Source organism: Rhincodon typus, chromosome 11, assembly GCF_021869965.1.
Source record: "Rhincodon typus isolate 14 chromosome 11, sRhiTyp1.1, whole genome shotgun sequence".
NCBI lineage: Eukaryota > Metazoa > Chordata > Chondrichthyes > Orectolobiformes > Rhincodontidae > Rhincodon > Rhincodon typus.
Window position 1 is genome coordinate 33,767,798 of NC_063342.1, and position 20,136 is coordinate 33,787,933.

Below are 20,136 nucleotides of genomic sequence, written 5' to 3' on the forward strand. Positions count from 1 at the left end.
CCACTCTATTCAGCCTTTACCTATAGCTCAAACCCTCCAACACTGGCAACGTCCTTGTAAATCTTTTCTGAACCCTTTCAAGTTTCAGAACATCCTTCCTACAACAGCAAGACCAGAACTGAACACAGTATTCCAAAAATGGCCTAATCAATATCCTGTACAGTCACAACATGATCTCCCAACTCCTATACTCAATGCACTGACTAATAAAGGCAAGCATACTTCTTTATCCTATCTACCTGTGACTCTACTTTCAAGGAACTATGAACCTGCACTCCAAAGGTCTCTTTGTTCAGCAACACTCCCCAGAAACTTATCATTAAGCACATAAGTCTTGCCCTAATTTGCCTTTCCAAAACATAGCACCTCACATTTATCTCCTCAGCCCATTGGCCCATCTGATCAAGGTCCTGTTGTATTCTGCAGTAACGTTCATCATTATCCACTACACCTCCAATTTTGGTGTTATGTGTAAACTTACTAGCCATACCTCCTACGTTCACATCCAAATCATTTATATAAATGACAAAAAGCAGTGAGTTGACCCAGAACTGAACCTTGTGGCACACCACGAGTCACAGGCCTCCAGTCAGAAAAGCAACCCTCCACCACCAACCTCTGCCTTTTACCTTTGAGCCAGTTCTGTATCCAAATAACTAGTTCTCCCTCTATTCTGTGTGATCTAACCTTGCTAATCAGTCTACCATGAGGAACTTTGTCGAACACCTTAGTGAAGCCCATTGGTTTTCCTAGCACTTTTTCCTCAAGTGATAGTTATTGCATTTATTGTCTCTCCTCCTTTTGCCCCTTGAACACTTAGTAATTTTGGAATGCTATTAGTACTATGAAGACTGATGCAAAGTATTTCTGAAAAGTTGGCCTAGATCATCTAACATCAGAATTAACACTACTTCAGTACAACATATAGCTACACTTTGAAAACCTTAACTATTAATATAAAGGCACACACGACTTCTTTCCTATCATTTTAATCAGACACTTTCAGAACAGATCTCTGCACGTACATGGAGATCACGAACATAGGTCCTGAAGAAGGGTTTCGATCTGAAACGTTGACTTTCCTGCTCCTCGGATACTGTCTGACCTGCTGTGCTTTTCCAGCTCCACATTTTTCCGACCCTATTGCTATCACAGTTGTCTACTTTACAGTAAGTAGAGCATTAAAATTTACTTCAAGTTCCAGGTGAGTTGTACTCAAAGTTCATTCAAAAGCTGTATAATCCACTGGGTATTTGCTCTGGTTGTTTAGGAGATCTTCCAGCCCCCCGAGTGTTCTAATCTTTAAAAATAGTTTACTCCCCAGTAATTATATCACAGCCATCTCATCCAAGTCCGACAAATTACACCGCGCTTGAAACTTGTGTAAATATCGATGCCTTGATAGTACCTCACGGTATAGAAACAAATCAAATACGGTGCCCTCACATGAATAAGTAAACTTATGGAATAAATAAAACCAGCATCATTCAACAAATCTTAATGATCAATAATGTAGGTCTATTAAAGAACAACACATTGGCCGCCCAATGGTGTTAGCGAAGCGGAGCAATTTTGATGGTCACATTACAATGCGTTAATGACAGAAACTAATAAAATAGTTTTAATATTTAAATAAATACTCACCACCACCGGTTACAAGTAGAGACTCTCGAGCAGCAACATTACCACGTTACCCGGTTGACGCCGCGCAGCAGGAAGAGTGATGCGTCATCACGTACGGCGGTCCCGGATGTTACGTCGCGGCGCAGGGCTCTGTGTGTGATGACGTTAGCGCGCGGCTGTCGTTGTGGGCTGAGGTCAACCGGCGATTGACCTGGGCAGAGCTTCGTCGTCAGGTTTAGGTACCGCCTGGCGAAGGCTGACCGATTCCCTCCTGCTCGAGAAATATCCAAGCGAGCATTTGTTTAAAATCTCTGGCGGCAACCCGAGGGCTGGGTTGGGTTAGGTTGAACGTATTAGTGTGATGGCGTCCTTGGAGCGGGTGAAGGTGCTGGTGTTGGGGGATTCAGGTAAAGGTTTAGACTCAGTTCACCATCTAACAGTGACTTGGAGCTAGCCTCAACGTGGTTGCAAATTGCCCACGATGCATCCTCGAAGAAAACAATAAATATATTTAATGAAAGCAAGAAGTGCTGAAGAAACTCGGGTCTGGCGCACGTGTGGAGAGAGAAACAGAGTTAACATCTCGAGTTCAGTGAGACTCGAAATGTTTTCCTTATTCCTCAATCACGGATTCCTCACCCCTTGTTGATAGGCACTGACTTGTGTCCAATCTGTCTCCCGCAGTTTTACTTCCACTCCTTGCCCCTCTCTGTCAGAACAATGACAGATTTCCCTAGTCCTAACTTTCCTATTCCTACCACCCATCACTTCTGCATGAAAAGCATCATCCTCTTATATCTGCCACCTCTGGCAAGATGTCACAACCAAAAACACTTTTGCTTTCCCTCTCGTCAGCATTTTGCCAGTGTTCATTCTGAACATTTCTCAATGCCCTCCCTCCTTGTAATGGCATCGTCCCATGCAATTACAGAAGATGTAACACTAACCCCTTTACCTCTTCCCTCCTTACTATCAAAGTCCCCAAACACACCTTCGCAGTGGAGCTGTGATTTATTTGTACTTGCTACAATCCTGTTTATTGTAATGACTTTTCACATTGCTGTCCCCTTTACATTGGTGAGATCAAACGTTGACAAGGTAACTACTTTGTAGAACACCACCACCTTTCAATAAGAATGGCCCTACCATTCTGGTTGCTTGTTTAGCAATGCAGCACTGTCCTCTCATGCTAACATCTCTGTCCTAGGTTTGCTGCAGTCTTCCAGTGAGGCCTAATGCAAATTAAAGGAACAGCACTTTGTTTTCCACTTGGGAACTTTAGAGTCTTCAGGACTCTATATTGAATTCAGCAATTTCAGACCTTGAACTTTGCCTTCCATTTTGATTTAGCCACCCTCAAGTCTGGTTTGCATGGATTTGCTCTAAGTAGATCTTACCTTGTTCCTGTTAACACTGACCATTAATGCATACTCAACTATAAATTTTACCATTAGCACTCCTTTTGCTTTATGCTGTGGGCCATCTTTACCATCTGTTCCACTTGCTCCTCCTTCCTCCTTTATCTGCAACATACCACCCAACACTTTTCCAGTTCCCTTCAATTCTGAAGCATCACATTGTTAACTCTGTTTCTCACTTCACAGATGCTGCTAGACCTGCTTAGATTCTCCAGTATTTTCTGTTTTTATTTCTAATGTCTGTAGCACTCTTAATAAATATGTGGTGTTTCCAATAATTAAGAATTACTCTGTCATTAATATATAGAAACTATTTGTTAAACCTTTGGTATTATTGTGGGAATGTTAATATTGAGAATGATATCTCATTTACAAGTATTTCAGATATATGTTAGGAACCATGCTGTCTCAATTTGTTTTGGAAGTAGAATTAACTCTTCAATAGATACAATTTCATTTTTAAATGAATTTCTGATCTTCATGAGCTATAAAAATTGACAATATTCTTTTTGTGTTTGTGATCTTCAACGTTAGGTTCATCTCTAATGATGCGAGCTCTATAAACTGACCTATTTTATGCAATTCTGTCTCCTACAGAAATGTTCAAGTCTTACAAATATGCAAATTAGGAGCAGGAGTAGGCCATTCATTCACTCAAATCTTCTCTGTGATTTGCTATGGTTACATACTTGTACTGCACAGTCAGTTAAGAGTTGTTGATAGAATGTTCCAAATTGGTTAAATGTGGGATATGCAATGGAAGCTGATTTTTACTTGGTTAATTTAATCTAGAACCGAAGAGAAAAGAATTGCGTTTATGTATCTCCTGACATCTCAAAACATTTACAACCAGTGGTGTTTTGAACTGTAATCACTGCTGTAATGTAAGAGAAGCTGTATCTAATTTGTTTACAACTACATAATCTGTTACCTAAGAATTCTTGAACACCATGGAAATGGGATGGAAGTTGAATAATTCTGTCTACACCTGTCAGTATTATGTTAACAGCAGTGCTAGGTAATGCACGTTCCACCCCAACTTCCATTTTCAGTTTTAACTTTGTTAATTTTCCAGGAGTTGGGAAATCATCTCTTGTCCATTTGTTGTGCCACAACCAGGTGTTGGGAAATCCATCGTGGACAGTTGGATGCTCAGTTGATGTGAGGGTATGTGTGAGAGAGGACAGAGTTTGTTCATAAATGTGAAAGTTGCTTTTTGTTTCAAGCAAATAATTGGTTCACAGGCTTACCTTAAGAAAGAAAACTGTCTTGATTCATGGGTCCTGGATGTAACTGTGCATTCTTACTGACTGCATATAACGGGAATGTTCTTGGTTTGGGCTAGTTTGCCAACATGGAGAAAAAGTGTGGATAAATGTTGGAAATATTCCCTAACACCACTACTTCTCAATTTGCATACAGAAATTAGTTTGTTTAGAGGGCACTAAATGTAAGTGAAAGGTTTTTTTTTGCCATCAAGGCCCAAGAAATCTGTTTCTGAATTATTTTTCTGACTCAAGTAAAACTGCTTGCATTAAACTTCCTAGAAGACAGTGGATGAAAAGCTAGACTTAAGAGACAAACCTATTTTAGAAAGATAAAGAAGTACATTTTTAAAAATGGTTTAAACAGTGACATGGCATGTGTGCAATGTATGCATACCTGAATACTGCATAGCATAAATACCTTTATACTAATCAAACAGTTAGTAGTTGAGTAGCAGTTTGTAGAACTTGAGAAGCATCTTAAAACATCACACTGGCTGATAAGGGTGGACAATGTCTAAGGCTAAAATTTATGTAATTCAGCCTTCAGCAAGGGATGACTTGGAGAAAGACTAAAAGAACAAAGATAAAGAATTGTTACAAGTTCAGTTTTAAGATTGTAATATTTTGGGGTTGCCTTTAAGTTAGGGTAAATTGGAGGAATGGAAGAGGACACGTGATTTTACCAGGAAGACGATACAATGTTGTGAGCTTCATAAGATTTAAGAGCAGAAATTAGGCCATTTAACCAATCGGGTGTGCTCCATCATTCAATCATGGCTGACAAGTTTCTCAACCCCATTCTTCTGCTTTCTCCCCATAACCTTTGACCCCCTTGACAATCAAGAACATATTTATCTCTTTCTTTAATATACTCAAATACCTGGCCTCCACAGCCTTCTGTGGCAATGAATTCCATAGATTCACACTGTCTGGCTGAAGTTTCCCCTCAACTCTGTTCTAAAGGGTCTACCGTTTACTCCAAAGCTGTACCGTTGGGTCCTTGTCTCTCCTGTTAATGGAAACCTCTTCCCAACGACCGTTCTGTCCAGGCTGTTCAGTATTCTGTAAATTTCAATTAGATCTCCTCTCCTCCTTCTAAATTCCATCGAGTATAGACCCAGAGTCCTCAAACATTCCTCTTATTTTAAGCCTTTCATTCCTGGGATCATTCTAGTGAACCTTCTCTAGACTCGCTCCAGGGCTAGTACATGCTTCCTGAGGTGTGGTGTCCAAAATTGCTCTCACTACTCTAAATATGATCTGACCAGAGCCTCATAAAGCCTCAGAAGAACATTCCTGCTTGTATATTTCTACTCTGCTTGAAATACATGCCAACATTGTATTTGTCTTCATAATTACCGACTCAACCTGCAAGTGTACCTGAAGAGTATCCTGGGCTAGGACTCCCAAGTCTCTTTGCACATTGGATTTCTGAATTTTCTCCCCATTTAGAAAATAGTCTATGCCTCTATTCTTCCAACCAAAGTGCATGACTGCACAATTTCCCATGTTGTATTCCATCTGCCATTTCTTTGCTCACTCTCCTAACCTGTCTAAATCCTTCTGCAGCTTCCCTTCCTCATCAATATTACCTGTCCCTACACCTATCTTTGTATTATCTGCAAACATAGCTGGAATGCCCTCAGTTCCTCCATCTTGATCATTAATGTATAAAGTGAAAAGTTGTGGTCCCAACACGGGCCCTTGCGGAACACCATTGGTCACCGGTTGCCATCCCGAGAAGGTCCCTTTTGTCCCCACTCTCTGCTTTCTGCTAGGCAACCAATCTTCTATCCATGCTAGCACCTTGCCTCTAACACCATGGGCCCTTATCTTACTCAGCAGCCTCCTGTGCGACATCTTGTCAGAGGCCTTCCGGAAGTCCAAATAGATAGCAACATCTGTTGGTTCTCCTTGGTCTAACCTGCTTGTTGCCTCTTCTAAGAATTCTAACAGATTTGTCAGGCATGACCTCCCCTTGATGAAACCATGCTGACTTTGCCTTATTGTATTATGCACTTCCAAGTATTCAGAAATCTCATCCTTTGCAATGGACTCAATAATTTTACCAATGACCAAGGTTCTGTCTTTTGCCCACTCCCTTTTTAAACATTGGCAATTTTTTCAGTCCTCTGGGACCCTCGCTGACTCTACTGATTCCTGGAAGATCACCACTAATGCCTCCACTATCTCTTCAGCTATCTCCTTCAGAACTGTGGGGTGTAGTCTGTCTGGTTCATGTGATTCATCCACCTTGAGACTTTTCATTTTTGTCTAGCACCTTCTGCTTGGTGATGGCCACTATACTCACCTCTGCCTCCCAACTCTTGTTGAATTTTTGGGATATTACTCGTGTTTTCCACCATGAAGACTGACAAAGCACTTGTTCAGTTCCTCCGCCATTTCTTTGTTCCTCAAACTACTTCTCCAGTGTCATTTTCCAGCAAACCAATGTCCACTTTTGCCTCTATTTTGCCCTTTATATATCTAAAGAAACTCTTGCAATCCTTTATATTATTGGCTAGCTTACCCTCCTATTTAATCTCTCTCCTTATTTCTTTGTTCGTTGTCCTCTGTTGGTCTTTGTAGGCTTCCCAATTCTCTGGCTTCCCACTGGACTTTGCCGCATTAAATGCTTTCTCTTTTGCTTTTATGCTATCCCTGACTTCCCTAGTCAGCCATGGTTGCCTCATCCTCCCTTTAATATGCTTCTTTTTCCTAGAAATGAATTTTTGCTGTGTCTCCTGAATTACTCCCAGAAACTCCTACCATTGCTGTTCCACTGTTTTTCCTGCTAGGCTCCTCTCCCAGTCAATTCTGCCCAGCTCCCCCCTCATGCCTCTGTACTTGCCTTTATTCAACTGTAATACCATTACATCTGATTCCATCTTCTCGCTATCGAATTGCAGAGTAAATTCTATCATTTTGCGATCATTGCCTCCTAAGAGTTCCTCACCTTTAGCTCTTCAACTGTTTCGCTGATGGCAGATAGACTTTTGGTCACCAAGATACAGGGAGAGGGGGGATTGTTTAGAATGTCAGGTGTTATAAATGATTATACTTTAAACTATTTCAATTCCAACATCAACTAGAGTTGAGGTCTAGAAGGTAGTTATTTAGCATTTCTACTTAAGTGGACTTTGAGAGGGGAAGAGTCCTTTGGAAACCATTGTATGATGCGTTGGCAGATTCTCCTAAGTATCACTGAACTTCTTGAAGACGGTCAGTCCACAAAGATCCAAGAAGGAGAAAAGAGAGGTAGCCAGTTGTTATTGTTCACCACCCAAAATACGGAAGGAGCTCCTGCTCAAATTGAGAAGACCAAGGTCGTGACAAAGAACAAAGAAAATTACAGCACAGGAACAGGCCCTTCGGCCCTCCAAGCCTGCGCCGATCCAGATCCTCTATCTAAACCTGTTGCCTATTTTCCAAGGATCTGTATCCCTCTGCTCCCTGCACATTCATGTATCTGTCTAGATACATCTTAAATGATGCTATCGTGCCTGCCTCTACCACCTCCGCTGGCAACACGTTCCAGGCACCCACCACCCTCTGCGTAAAGAACTTTCCACGCATATCTCCCTTAAACTTTTCCCCTCTCACCTTGAAATCGTGACCCCTAGTAACTGAGTCCCCGACTCTGGGGGAAAAAGCTTCTCGCTATCCACCCTGTCTATACCTCATGATTTTGTAGACCTCAATCAGATCCCCCCTCAACCTCCGTCTTTCTAATGTAAATAATCCTAATCTACTCAACCTCTCTTCATAGCTAGTGCCCTCCATACCAGGCAACATCCTGGTGAACCTCTTCTGCACCCTCTCCAAAGCATCCACATCCTTTTGGTAATGTGACAACCAGAACTGTACGCAGTATTCCAAAAGTGGTCGAACCAAAGTCCTATACAACTGTAACATGACCTGCCAACTCTTGTACTCAATACCCCGTCCGATGAATGAAAGCAAACTGTATGCCTTCTTGACCACTCTACCCACCTGCGTTGCCACCTTCAGGGTACAATGGACCTGAACACCCAGATCACTCTGTGCATCAATTTTCCCCAGGGCTTTTCCATTTACCGTATAGTTCGCTCTTGAATTGGATCTTCCAAAATGCATCACCTCACATTTGCCTGGATTGAACTCCATCTGCCATTTCTCCGCCCAGCTGTCCAATCTATCTATGTTCTGCTGCATTCCCCGACAGTCCCCTTCACTATCTGCTACTCCACCAATCTTAGTGTCATCTGCAAACTTGCTAATCAGACCATCTATACCTTCCTCCAGATCATTTATGTATATCACAAACAACAGTGGCCCCAACACGGATCCCTGTGGAACACCACAGTTCTCCATTTTGAGAAACTCCCTTCCACTACAACTCTCTGTCTCCTGTTGCCAGCCAGTTCTCTATCCATCGAACTAGTACACCCTGGACCCCATGTGACTTCACTTTCTCCATGAGCCTATCATGGGGAACCTTATCAAACGCCTTACTGAAGTCCACCTACAGCCCTTCCCTCATCTATCAACTTTGTCACTTCCTCAAAGAATTCTATCAAGTTGGTAAGACATGACCTTCCCTGCACAAACCCATGCTGCCTATCACTAATAAGCCCATTTTCTTCCAAATGTAAATAGATCTTATCCCTCCATATCTTCTCCAGCAGCTTACCCACCACTGACGTCAGGCTCACCGGTCTATAATTTCCTGGATTATCCTTGCTACCCTTCTTAAACAAGGGGACAACATTAGCAATTCTCCAGTCCTCCGGGACCTCACCCATGCTCAAGGATGCTGCAAAGATATCTGTTAAGGCCCCAGCTATTTCCCCTGTTGCATCCCTCGGTAACCTGGGATACATCCCATCCGGACCTGGGGACTTGTCCATCCTAATGCCTTTTAGAATACCCAACACTTCCCTCTTCCTTATGCTGACTTGACCTAGAGTAATCAAACATCTATCCCTAACCTCAACATCTGTCATGTCCCTCTCCTCAGTGAATACTGACGCAAAGTACTCATTAAGAATCTCACTCATTTTCTCTGACTCCTCGTATAACTTCCCCCCTTTGTCCTTGTGACGGTTTAAACAAAGCTGTAAGATTTGCTTAACTTTGGCTAAAGAGAGGGATCTCTAGGGAAACCCATACTTTGAAAGTCGGTTTAGGGATTAGAAGTGAAGACAGGCTTTTTGTAATAATGATAATGCCAAACTGTGATACATTAACAAAAGCTTTTTGAAAGCCCATTTATACAACATCAACTTCATTTGCCTTATTCATCCTCTTTATTACATTGTCAAAGACATTAATTTAGTTATTAAAACATGTCCTTAATAAAATTATGATGGATCTCCTCCATTATTCCATGCTTGTTTAGGTGGAATTAATGTACTCCTGGATATTCTTAAAGCTTCCCTTCCTCCAATTCTTAAACAGGCCCATGATTGCTAAGTTTGTTTGTCTCCCTTAATTTGACTAATTGTGTGTAACATTTGTAATCCTCCAATCCTTTGGCACCAGCTCCGTATTTAAGGATAAATGTTTGTCAACATTTTCTAAATCTGCCAAGACTTTGTATAATGATTTTACTATCATGAGTTAAGAATTGTTTCCTAAAGAATAGTCACATGCTACTAAGTGGTACTGTACCTGGATTATACTGTGTTTTCATGAAATGTTCATTGAAAAGTATTTTATGATCATGATGCTGGTTTTATTAGCTGATTTTAATGAATTCTTTTTGTAGAAATAGAAATTGGTGACTTTTATGAAATTTCTATACATTTTATTCTTTTTCTTTAACTCAGGTTCATGATTATAAAGAAGGCACGCCAGCTGAGAAAACCTATTACATCGAACTTTGGGATGTTGGTGGATCTGTGGGCAATGCCAACAGTATTAAAAGCACTAGAGCTGTGTTTTACAACTCTGTGAATGGTATGGAAGCAACTTTTGCTTTTCAATATTTTTGTCTGTAATTATGCATAAACTGAGTCTTTTTTTTACTCTGCATTATTTTGCATAAACTGTTCAAATCTTAAAATTAAAGAATATTAAGCAAAGAAACAATGTAATTCATCAAATCTGTGATGTTTTCTTTAACTGAAAACTTTTAAAATAATGTATGGATTCTACTTTACCAATTGTATTTTGGACGAAAAATTCCTATCAACACCAGACAAAATCCAATTTCTTACATTTCAATTCTATTTTACAATTCCTTTAGTGTTGCGATTATTTTATTGTTTTTAAATTGGCTATAAATGGTCCTTTACTATATATTTTGGAGTTAAATCGGTCTTAGATATTGGTTCAAGTCAGGATTGCTTTCTTTTGTCCTGAAATATGTTATGGACCATTTCAGTTATATCAATGTTTTGAAATGTCACCTTCAAACTCAAACCTTGCCCTTTGTTATATATAAAAAAAAAATTACCTGTGATATTTTTCATAGGAAGAGACTTAAAGTGAATGAATCAAAACTATTTCCTGCAGGTTTTCTGGTTAAGCCAACTGATTTAAGATTTTCCTTAAAGAAAGAAAATTACCATGTCCTTAGGTTTCCAAAACGTTTTTCATCTGTGTAACTTTTGATTTGCTGTCGCTGTAATTAACCTCTACTTCCCGTGCAGACAGGTTAGCAATTAAATATTGTGATGTCAAGAGTACCAGCTTGTATATCATACAATGCGTCGTGTATGACCAGATGGGCTCTTCATGAAACAGTACGTCTTCCAACAGTCTCCATTCCACAGGAGTTCTAGTCAGAGTATTAATGTTCTTTCCAAATCTATTCACATTTGAATTTTGATTTTTTTTTCAAATTCAGTTTGACTCCATTCCCGTTATTCAGTTGATGTTCTTTGACAAAAAAAGTTTAGTTTGTTTGGAATGTGTAAACATTCCCTAATAGAGCACAAATTGTTGCACTATACTCACGATGAGTATATACAAGCATTGTATGTATAAAATTCTGTATGAAGTTTGTAATAAAAACATTTGGAAAAGTCTTGGAAAATCTTTATACTGCAGGTGTACAACTGGAATTAGGTGTTTTTGACACTTGACTTTAAAAATGCTGACAACTTAGCGCAATTAGTGGCATTCTCATTTCTCAGGCAGCAAGTTGAGTGTTTGAGCCTCACTGTAGATACCTTCTTGAAATGTTGCTTTTTATCTGGTGTACCTCTAATACAGTGCTGTTAGGGATGGAATTCCAGGCTTTTGGCCCAGCAACATTGAAGGAACCATGATACATTACCGAGCCAGGATGATGTTTGACTTGAAGCACTTACCAGTTATGGTGTACCCATGCATGTGCAAGTTAAGATCACAGGTTTGTAAATGCTATCTAAGAAAACTTGGCAATTTGGTGCAGTTGGTCCTTTATAAGGTACGTACTGCTGCCAACGATTGTTTGAGGTGGGAGATAAGGTGCCAAACAAGCAGGCTGTTTTGTCCTCGGTGCTGTTGAGTGTCTTGAGCATTGTTGGATCCACATACATCCAGGCCGGTGAAGGGTATACCATCAGAATCCTAATCTCTTCCTCGTAAAAAAACAAAAGAACTGCAGATGCTGTAAATCAGGAACAAGAACAGAAGTTGCTGGAGGGTCCAGTGACCCTTCCTCTGTTCTGATTTTTATTTTTCCTTTTGCAGTTGGTAGACAGGCTTTGAGAATTAGTTTTTTGGTATTTACTTTTCTACTGCAATATTGGTGAGATCTACATGAGTTCCTACAATAAAGTCCCATCCCTCAGCACATTTAGTTTGACAATAGCATTGTAATTGGGTGACTGAACCAGTCAAAGGTTTTGTCTTTCTAATTATGGTTTTGATGTTTTATCTTTTTTGGCTTTTATAGGTGTAATATTAGTGCACGACTGTACAAACAAAAAGTCATCCCAGAATCTCTACAGGTGGTCATTAGAAGCTTTAAATAAGGATTCATCTCCTACTGGAGTCATAGTGACGAACGGGTACGTTATTACTTCTATTATAACCTGAGTTCTGCAAGAAATAGCAGTAGATCTACTGAAATAAACCTTTTGATGACTTAAGAGTTTTATGTGTACTGTTGAATCAAACCACAACTTGATTAAGAGTAAACAGGCAATACTCAATTAGGTTGATTTTTGTGTAGTTTTGCACGTGGCTAAACTCGATTAAATTGCTTGTTTTCGGGTCAGCTTGGTTTGCTGGGGAACTGAAATCCATCTGAAGGGACGGACGGGGATTTTGAGGTATGAAATTGGGGAAAGAGGGAAGCGTGAGTAGAAGGAGGAAAGATGGAGTGGAGAGAGGACAGTGCAGGGAGTAATGGGAGAATTGCCTCCCTTGATTGGGAAATCCTGTCAAAAGGATGAGGAAAGCCAATGATCAGATAATTCAGACAACTGAGCAAAAGATAACAGAAGTGAATTCTGATCAGTGGGGTTATGGAGGTTGAAGCATTGAAGCCATTTATTGTTGAGACTACTAATAAGTCGGAGGGAGAGACAAGTTTGGACGGCGACTAACCATAACCAAGGGGAAACTACAGCCAGTGCAGAGTGTTGGATGAAGGGATTTGTCATCAGAGGGTAAATTAAAATAAGAAATACAGTCAATGGATAGAGAAGATGCACCCAGTGATATATGAAAGCAAAGTTCAGCTACTGTGGGATGTGGGGAAAAACTGAATGCAATCCTTTCACAGTTACTACTCAGCATCGAATTTAGTCTTTCATTTTTGTAATTCCAAGTTTACGTGAGCCATATAGAAGCCAAAATTCAACCTTTTTGTTTTCAAAGGGACTATGATCGTGAACAGTTTGCTGATAACCAGATTCCGTTATTGGTCATTGGTACTAAGTTGGACCAAATTCATGAAACTAAAAGGAATGAGGTTTTGACAAGGACTGCATTCTTGGCAGAAGATTTCAATGCTGAAGAAATTAATCTGGTGTGTCCTCTTTATACTTTTGATTCAAATTCTTATAGGAGTGAAGATAGAAAAGTATTCCATTATATCAAGTTTACATTCAATGATTCTATGTTTAACAAAATCATGTAATTATTATATAGTAATGGGTGGACTGGACTAAATTGGATTTCTGACATTGTGTCCAAGAAGGCTGTGATGGTTTGGTTTGGTCTTCAGCTAAGAAATTGAAATGATAATGCTCTGATATAGTGTGAAGATTAGAGTTGATTTTGATTTCTTAATAATGGCGTTCATTATATTAAAACATTTCAAATTTAAAATTTAACCATCAACAATAAGGTGAAAATGCATTCCAATGCAGTATCATGTTTGTTTCATTCTTGTTCTCTCAGGCAAGACCATCCATGTCCCCATTCATATTTTCTAGCAGTGTGATCACTGCGTTGTGTTTTGTATCAGACACCCTGCTTGATTTTGTTTTACTCTTCCTCTGACTGAGGTCAACTTTACAGCCTTCAATGTTGTCGCAGTTAAAATCGGCTAATCATGAACCATGTTGTAACTCAGGACCACATGCTGGGTTGCATCAGGACATCTTGGCTGTCAGCAATTTCATATGGAAATATGTTTATACATATGTTGAATTAATATACTGTGATCGAAATACATTTTTCTTTAAAAAGAAAGATATATCCCAAATAATAAAGAACAGTAGCTACTTTCTGTGCTCCCAAAGAAATTCAGTGTTATTAAAGTGGGAAGTGAGCATGTAGTATAAACTAATTTGCATAAAGTTGGATAATTGCTGGCAGCATCACCAGAGATGAAGAGACAGAATTAATGTTTCGGATTTGTTGCCTTGCATGAGAAGCTTAATTAAGGGTCACTGACTTGAAACATTGTGGTTTTTCTCTCCACAGATGCTGCCAGGCCTGTCACTTTTTCTTCTTCCAGTACTTGTTTTATTTCAAATTTCTAGCTTCCAAAGTATTTTGGTTTTGCTTAAATAATTACTGTTGGACTGCTGGTTTATTGATGCATTTTCTACTATTTGTTTTAGGATTGTACCAATCCACGATATTTGGCTGCAGGTTCTTCCAATGCTGTGAAACTGAGCCGTTTTTTTGATAAAGTACGTTTTTTAAATTCTTGCTGTAACTAATCTTAATCCTGTATAACATATGAATGATCAATGAATTGAAATTCTTATTGAGCAGTTATTATTTGCTGAAAATTCCAGTAAAATCATTCACACCCTTTTAGGAAGTCTCAGCCCTAAGAATCAGTTTTTTTTTCACAAGTGATGTGGGTGCTGCTGGCTGGGCAAGTATTTCTTGTCCATCCCTAGTTGCTCTTGAAAAGGTGGTGACAAATTGCCTTGAACTGCAGCAGACTTTTTGTTGTAGGTAGACCCACAGTGCTATTTGGGTGGGGGTACCAGGACTTCGACCCAGTGATATAGTGATATGTTTCCAAGTCAGGATGGTGAGTGGCTTGGAGGGGAACTTGCAGTGGTGTGTTCCCATGTATCTTCTGCTCTTGTGCTTCTAGATGGTAGTGGTTTTGGATATAGAAAATGTTGTCAGAGGCCCTTTGGTGAATTTCTGCAGTGCATCCGTAGATAGCACACACTACTACTGAGTGTCAGTGATAGAAGGATTGAATGATGTGAAGTGGTACCAGCCAAGCAGGCTATTTTGACCTGGATGATGCCAAGTTCTTGAGTATTGTTGAAGCTGCATATATCCAGGCAAGTTCAGAGTATTCTATTACACTCCTGACTTGTGCTTTGTAAATAGTGGACAAACTTTTTTAGTGACTTATGAGGTGAGTTGCTTGCTGTAAGTTTGAAACAACATTATGGGAACTTCCCACAGAGTGTAAGCAGTAATGCATAAGGTTCAAAGAGCCACTGACCACGATCAAAATCTGCTGTGACTGTGAGACGTAGCTTGCCAGTTGAACAAGAAAAATTTGCAAATAAAGTCTAGTACATAGCCCATGTACTGACAGCAAAAGGCCTCACCCAAATTCCAAAACACAGCTGTAGCTGCAACCAACAGATGTAAAAGCAGTGCAACAGTTTGACATCTTCAACTATTCAGCAATATTCTTCCCTAATTTGTCATCTGAGTGTGAACCATTATGCCAACTCACTGCCAGTAGTATTGGGACATAGAACAAGTTTTACTCACTAACATCAAGCAACTAATGATGACAGTGCCAGTCTTAAAATTCTATAATCTAAGTGAAGAAGTCATTCTGCAATGTTATGCCAGTGAGACAGGAGTTGATTGCTCCAATGCAGCAACAGCTGGTTGCGTTTGCTTAGAGGGTGTTAACACAAACAGAATGATACTCTCTTGATCTGAGCATAGCGTCATTGTCTTTTGCTTGTGAACATTTGTGAACAGTTAAGCCCAACCACAAACTATTTCAAAGCATTTTTCTCAAGTTGCTACTGCCTACAAAGTATTTGCGAAGAATGTTACTCCTATTTCAGAAATATCATCTCGATGTTATGTATAAGCAAAGGAAACAGTTGTACATTGCTATGTTGATAAGATATTTTGTCAAGAGCAGCACTCCGTATGTAGAAAGTAGAGGATGCACCCACACACTCTGAACTCTCATTTCTCCAAGTACTGCAAGATATAATGATGCAATGGTGACCCTAAATATCTAGGGCACTCCTGTGGTCATAGGAACATATTGGGCATAAAGAGATGATTTGTTAACCCAAAATGGTGTACAAAGGAATTGCAATGAGTTGAGAGAAAAGATTCTAAAATGCATCTATGCAACCCACCAAGGAATTGAATCAAGACTGAGGAAGGCAAGAAATATACTCCATAAGTCAAACCTAAGCAATTAAATCGGGCATCATATCAGCCAGTGCTGTGTTTGCACTTTGTACCAAGCTAAACACAGTATAGTGTAGCTGATGTCGTGGGGCATCTCGGACAAATGATAGATGAAGCTGGAAGTTGATCTGTTTACTTTTGCGGAGACTGATTATCTATGCCCTTATACAGCTATTCTGACAACTGGGAGGTGAACCACCTGACTTTAACAACTCTTGGTAAGATTGTAGAATACCTGAAAGCATTTTTAGCCATTACAGCATTCCTAACATTGTGATGAGCAACAGTAGGCTTCAGTTCACAAATGAAGAATTCAGCCACTTCATAATGAGTTGGGAAATTCAACACTACATGTCATCTCCACACTATCCCAAGTCAAATGGAAAGGTAGCAATGAAACCACAAATGAATCAAGGAAGTTGAGCAAATCCAGTACATACTTATACAAAACAATCCATATGGTATGTCTGGGAGCATCTATCTTGCAGCCAGTTTCAATAAGTACACAGTACAGGCAATGTGTCATTGGATTAAACATGCAGCGATATTATTTAATTTTAGATTTTTAGCCAGTGAAACAAGTGATTTTGTTCAGATTAAGATGGAAGCTTAAAAAATGAACTTTTCAAAAGTAAAAGTTTGGTTTTTAGTAGCCGTATAGAATTTCTTTCATTGCATTTATGGAAATTGCTCTGTACAAAAGCCCCATTTTGTGTTAATATTCTGGATGTTAATCATTATGACGAGTGATCTGTTGTTGTTCCTGTCTGCTCAAACTATGAATTTCACTGCTGCGTTGATGTAATGTTAAAATGAAAATGTAAACTTGTAGGATTTGTTGCAATTTGTAATCCTGCATCAAATCATTGGCTGTGTTCAAATGCACTGTCCTACTGTCATGAAAATATATTTCTTCCTGGGAGAGACAGTGTACTGAGGATGTCTGTATAACTAGTGAATAATTTAATCACACTGCAAACAATTTTCTGAAACAGTCACATGATGCTGCATCTTTTTAATTCTCAAGTGATCAAAGCACGTTATTTCCTCCATTCTGTATCTCCATCTACCATTGCCCTGTGTGTAATGATAATTGCTCTGTTTCATGTTTTCAGGTAATAGAAAGGAGGTATTTTTCACGCGACGGTAATCAGGTATGTACATCTTTAAGTTTATATTCTTCTGCCAAGCCAGAATCTACCTGCTTCTTTCCTCCCCAGTATAGTGGTTCAGCTAAATTTAGTAACTCTAGCAATTGTTTTTCAAATTCAGGTGTTTCAATCAGTACCAACTTCAGGATCAAACCAATCTGCTCAGTGTGATTTTGTTTGAGAGCAGAGCTCCAGCGGTGTACGTCAGCTTCAGAATAACATCCAATGCTAGATCACATTCCATGCTTTGGCACACCTAGTCACATATTTAACCGTGTGTCAAAATGTTGTTAACAAAGTGCATAGTTCAGGATTTGTGCATATGATCTATACTTACATTTCAGTGCGGTGCCCAATGAAGGTTGCATTTTTACAGTACCTTCTCTCACTTACAGTACAAATCCAAGTCTGCCTGTTCATTAAAAGACCCTGTGCCATTTTTCAAATAAAATCTGTACTTTTAGATATGCTAGCTATTATCCATTTTTTTCAACTAATTAGTCACTTTTCTCATTTGCCATTTGCAGAATCTTGTGTGCAGATTGGCAGCTGTTTTTGTATACATCACAATACTTGTCAAATAATTTACTTGTGAAGCACTTTTGAACCTCCTGATGAAGATAAAGTTTTTTTTCTTTATTCATTCATGGGATGAGGGCATCACTTTTTTAGGCAGTATTAATTGCCAATCCCTAATTACCCAGAGGGCAGTTGAGATTCAGCCACATTGCTGTGGGTCTGGAGTCACATGTAGGCCAGAGCAGATAAGGATGGCAGTTTCCTTCCCTAAAGGGCATTAGTGACCAGATGGGTTTTCCCAACAATCGGCAATGGATTCATGGTTATCACAAGGCTCTTAATTCTAGATGTTTATTGAATTCAAATACCACCATCTGCCGTAGCAGGATTTGAACCCAGAACGTTATCTTGGTCTCTGGATTAACAGTCCAGCAATAATACCACCAGGGCATTGATGTTATACAAATGCAAGTTCTGTCCACTTTTCCTGATACTTTATCAGCTTGTCTGTAATTTACTGGATTAAAGTCAATCAATAGTTTTGCCTGAGCCCAGCAATAACTTGGAGAATCCCGCAATTGCAGCCGATTGTCTGTCTGGCTGGATATGAATGCAAGTCTGAAAAACAAAGCAGTACAGAGCAAAGAAGTTTGAATGCTAAAAAAACCACAATTCACTTTAGCTTCTAGTTTTTGTCTTAAACTCAACAATTGAGTACCATCTTTTTCTCTGTCTTTCTCCCCTCCATAGGGGCGGCACGGTGGTCCAGTGGTTAGCACTGCTGCCTCACAGCGCCAGGGACCCGGGTTCGATTCCACCCTCGGGCGACTGTCTGTGCGAGTTTGCACGTTCTCCCCGTGTCTGCGTGGGTTTTCTCCGGGTACTCCGGTTTCCTCCCACAGTCTAAAAATGTGCAGGCTAGGTGGATTGGCCATGCTAAATTGTCCGTAGTGTTCAGGGATATGTAGCTTAGGTGGGTATAGTGGGATGGGTCTGGGTGGGATGCTCCAAGGGTTGATGTGGGCTAGTTGGGCCAAGGGCCTGTTTCCACATTGTAGGGATTCTATGATCCCCTCCTCTCCATCGCTGTTTCTTCCTACTTTCCAGCCAATATAACATTGCTTTTTGAATGAAAATTCCTGAAATTTATATTGGAACATTATAAAATAGCAATATGTTAGTTCCAGTAAGGCACTCCTAGATTAGATGCAAAGCAGACAGTCCTAATGAAGCTCTGTCAGCTGTGCCCCAGCACTGTTCCTAAATTCCTGTATCAAAATGTTCCTACTTACACAAGGTTATGATTTTTCTGCTCTGTCCAGTAAGTTTTTCCAGTAAGCTAACTATAAGGTGTGCTGTAATTATGAGCAGTTCAACCACGCTTCTGTTGAGAGTGCCACTTGCTAAGAGTGGTAATCTTATGTTTAAACAATAGCTCAGGAAAGCTACAAATTCTTAAGTGAATTAGCCCTCCTACCTTCTCAGCTAAGCTAATATATTACCTATGTATGTGATTGGTTTGGATGAGAGTTAAGCAATTACTAACTTCCAACAATGCTGACTTGAATTTTTTGTCCTTTTCTAAGGCCTTTTCTGCATCTTGGCCTTTTTAATTCAGCAAAGAAAAGTTGTTATTTACTTTATTATAGATGATTTTGGTGATGTTCTATTTGGACAGGCAAATAATGTGATATAGATAACCTCTCTTTGGGTAATCAGCAAAGTACAGCATGTCTTCATGGGTCATGTCAGAGGGAGTTCAGTTTTAATGATTGAGATTAGCAACTGAATTCAGAGTGCACAGAAACCAAGAGAACACTACAATTGTAATTTGCTTTTGTTTAAAAGATGTACTTTTTTTTTAAACAGATTCCTGGTTTTGCTGACCGAAAGCGATTTGGAGCAGCAGGCACATTGAAGGTTCTTCATTATGATTGAGCAGAATTGCCAGTAATTTGCACGTATGACAGCAAATGCTTTCTGCTCAGCTCACGACATCACACACTGATTACACAGTTAAATATTTGGGAGAATTTTCTTTAAGGAATGGTTTCTTACTTTCTCTTTTTCTATAAAAGACAGTGAAGATTGAGCAGTATGAGGTTGTTGATACATAAATATGTTTCCATATATTTGGTGGCACAGAAATCAAGTATTGCTGAAAAAGGAGACTTTTTTTTTTTTGAAGCTTTTTGTGATTTGCCTTGAGACAGCAATGCATTGACCAGAATCAATCTGCCTGATTTTAAATTTAAACAATGTTTGATAGTTAACTATCAATCATCATCTAACTGGTGCATTTCCATGGCACAGTCTCTACATACTTTTGTAACGAAAAACAGGAATGGAAGGCCCTTGAGAAAT

General features: G+C 39.6%; 2 protein-coding genes across 3 annotated transcripts in view; one reads left to right on the forward strand and one right to left on the reverse strand.

Annotated features, from left to right (window-relative positions):
* The window catches only part of gtf2e1 (general transcription factor IIE, polypeptide 1, alpha), a 44,404-nt gene extending 42,662 nt beyond the window's left edge, over positions 1 to 1,742 (reverse strand). Inside the window, exon 1 of one of the 2 annotated variants that reach the window (XM_020520690.2) lies at positions 1,645 to 1,736. The gene's annotated coding sequence lies outside the window, so the exon portion shown is untranslated. Of the gene's footprint in view, positions 1 to 1,644 lie in introns of both variants that reach the window. The other variant, XM_020520686.2, reaches the window with a different exon arrangement.
* On the forward strand, positions 1,681 to 20,121 carry rabl3 (RAB, member of RAS oncogene family-like 3). The gene is made up of 8 exons (XM_020520691.2): positions 1,681 to 2,030; positions 4,117 to 4,208; positions 10,120 to 10,249; positions 12,177 to 12,291; positions 13,106 to 13,256; positions 14,299 to 14,370; positions 17,218 to 17,256; positions 19,642 to 20,121. Exons 1-8 carry the CDS (start codon positions 1,985 to 1,987, stop codon positions 19,708 to 19,710), a joined length of 714 nt encoding a protein of 237 aa, XP_020376280.1. The 5' UTR covers positions 1,681 to 1,984; the 3' UTR covers positions 19,711 to 20,121.
* Positions 20,122 to 20,136: the final 15 nt, after the last annotated feature.

Bases quoted from the DNA above. Each gene is read 5' to 3' on its own strand.
- rabl3 (XM_020520691.2), top strand. From the start codon at position 1,985: ATGGCGTCCTTGGAGCGGGTGAAGGTGCTGGTGTTGGGGGATTCAG. The intron at 2,031-4,116 runs GTAAAGGTTTAG...TTAATTTTCCAG, and splicing joins GCTGGTGTTGGGGGATTCAG to GAGTTGGGAAATCATCTCTT. The intron at 13,257-14,298 runs GTGTGTCCTCTT...TATTTGTTTTAG, and splicing joins ATGCTGAAGAAATTAATCTG to GATTGTACCAATCCACGATA.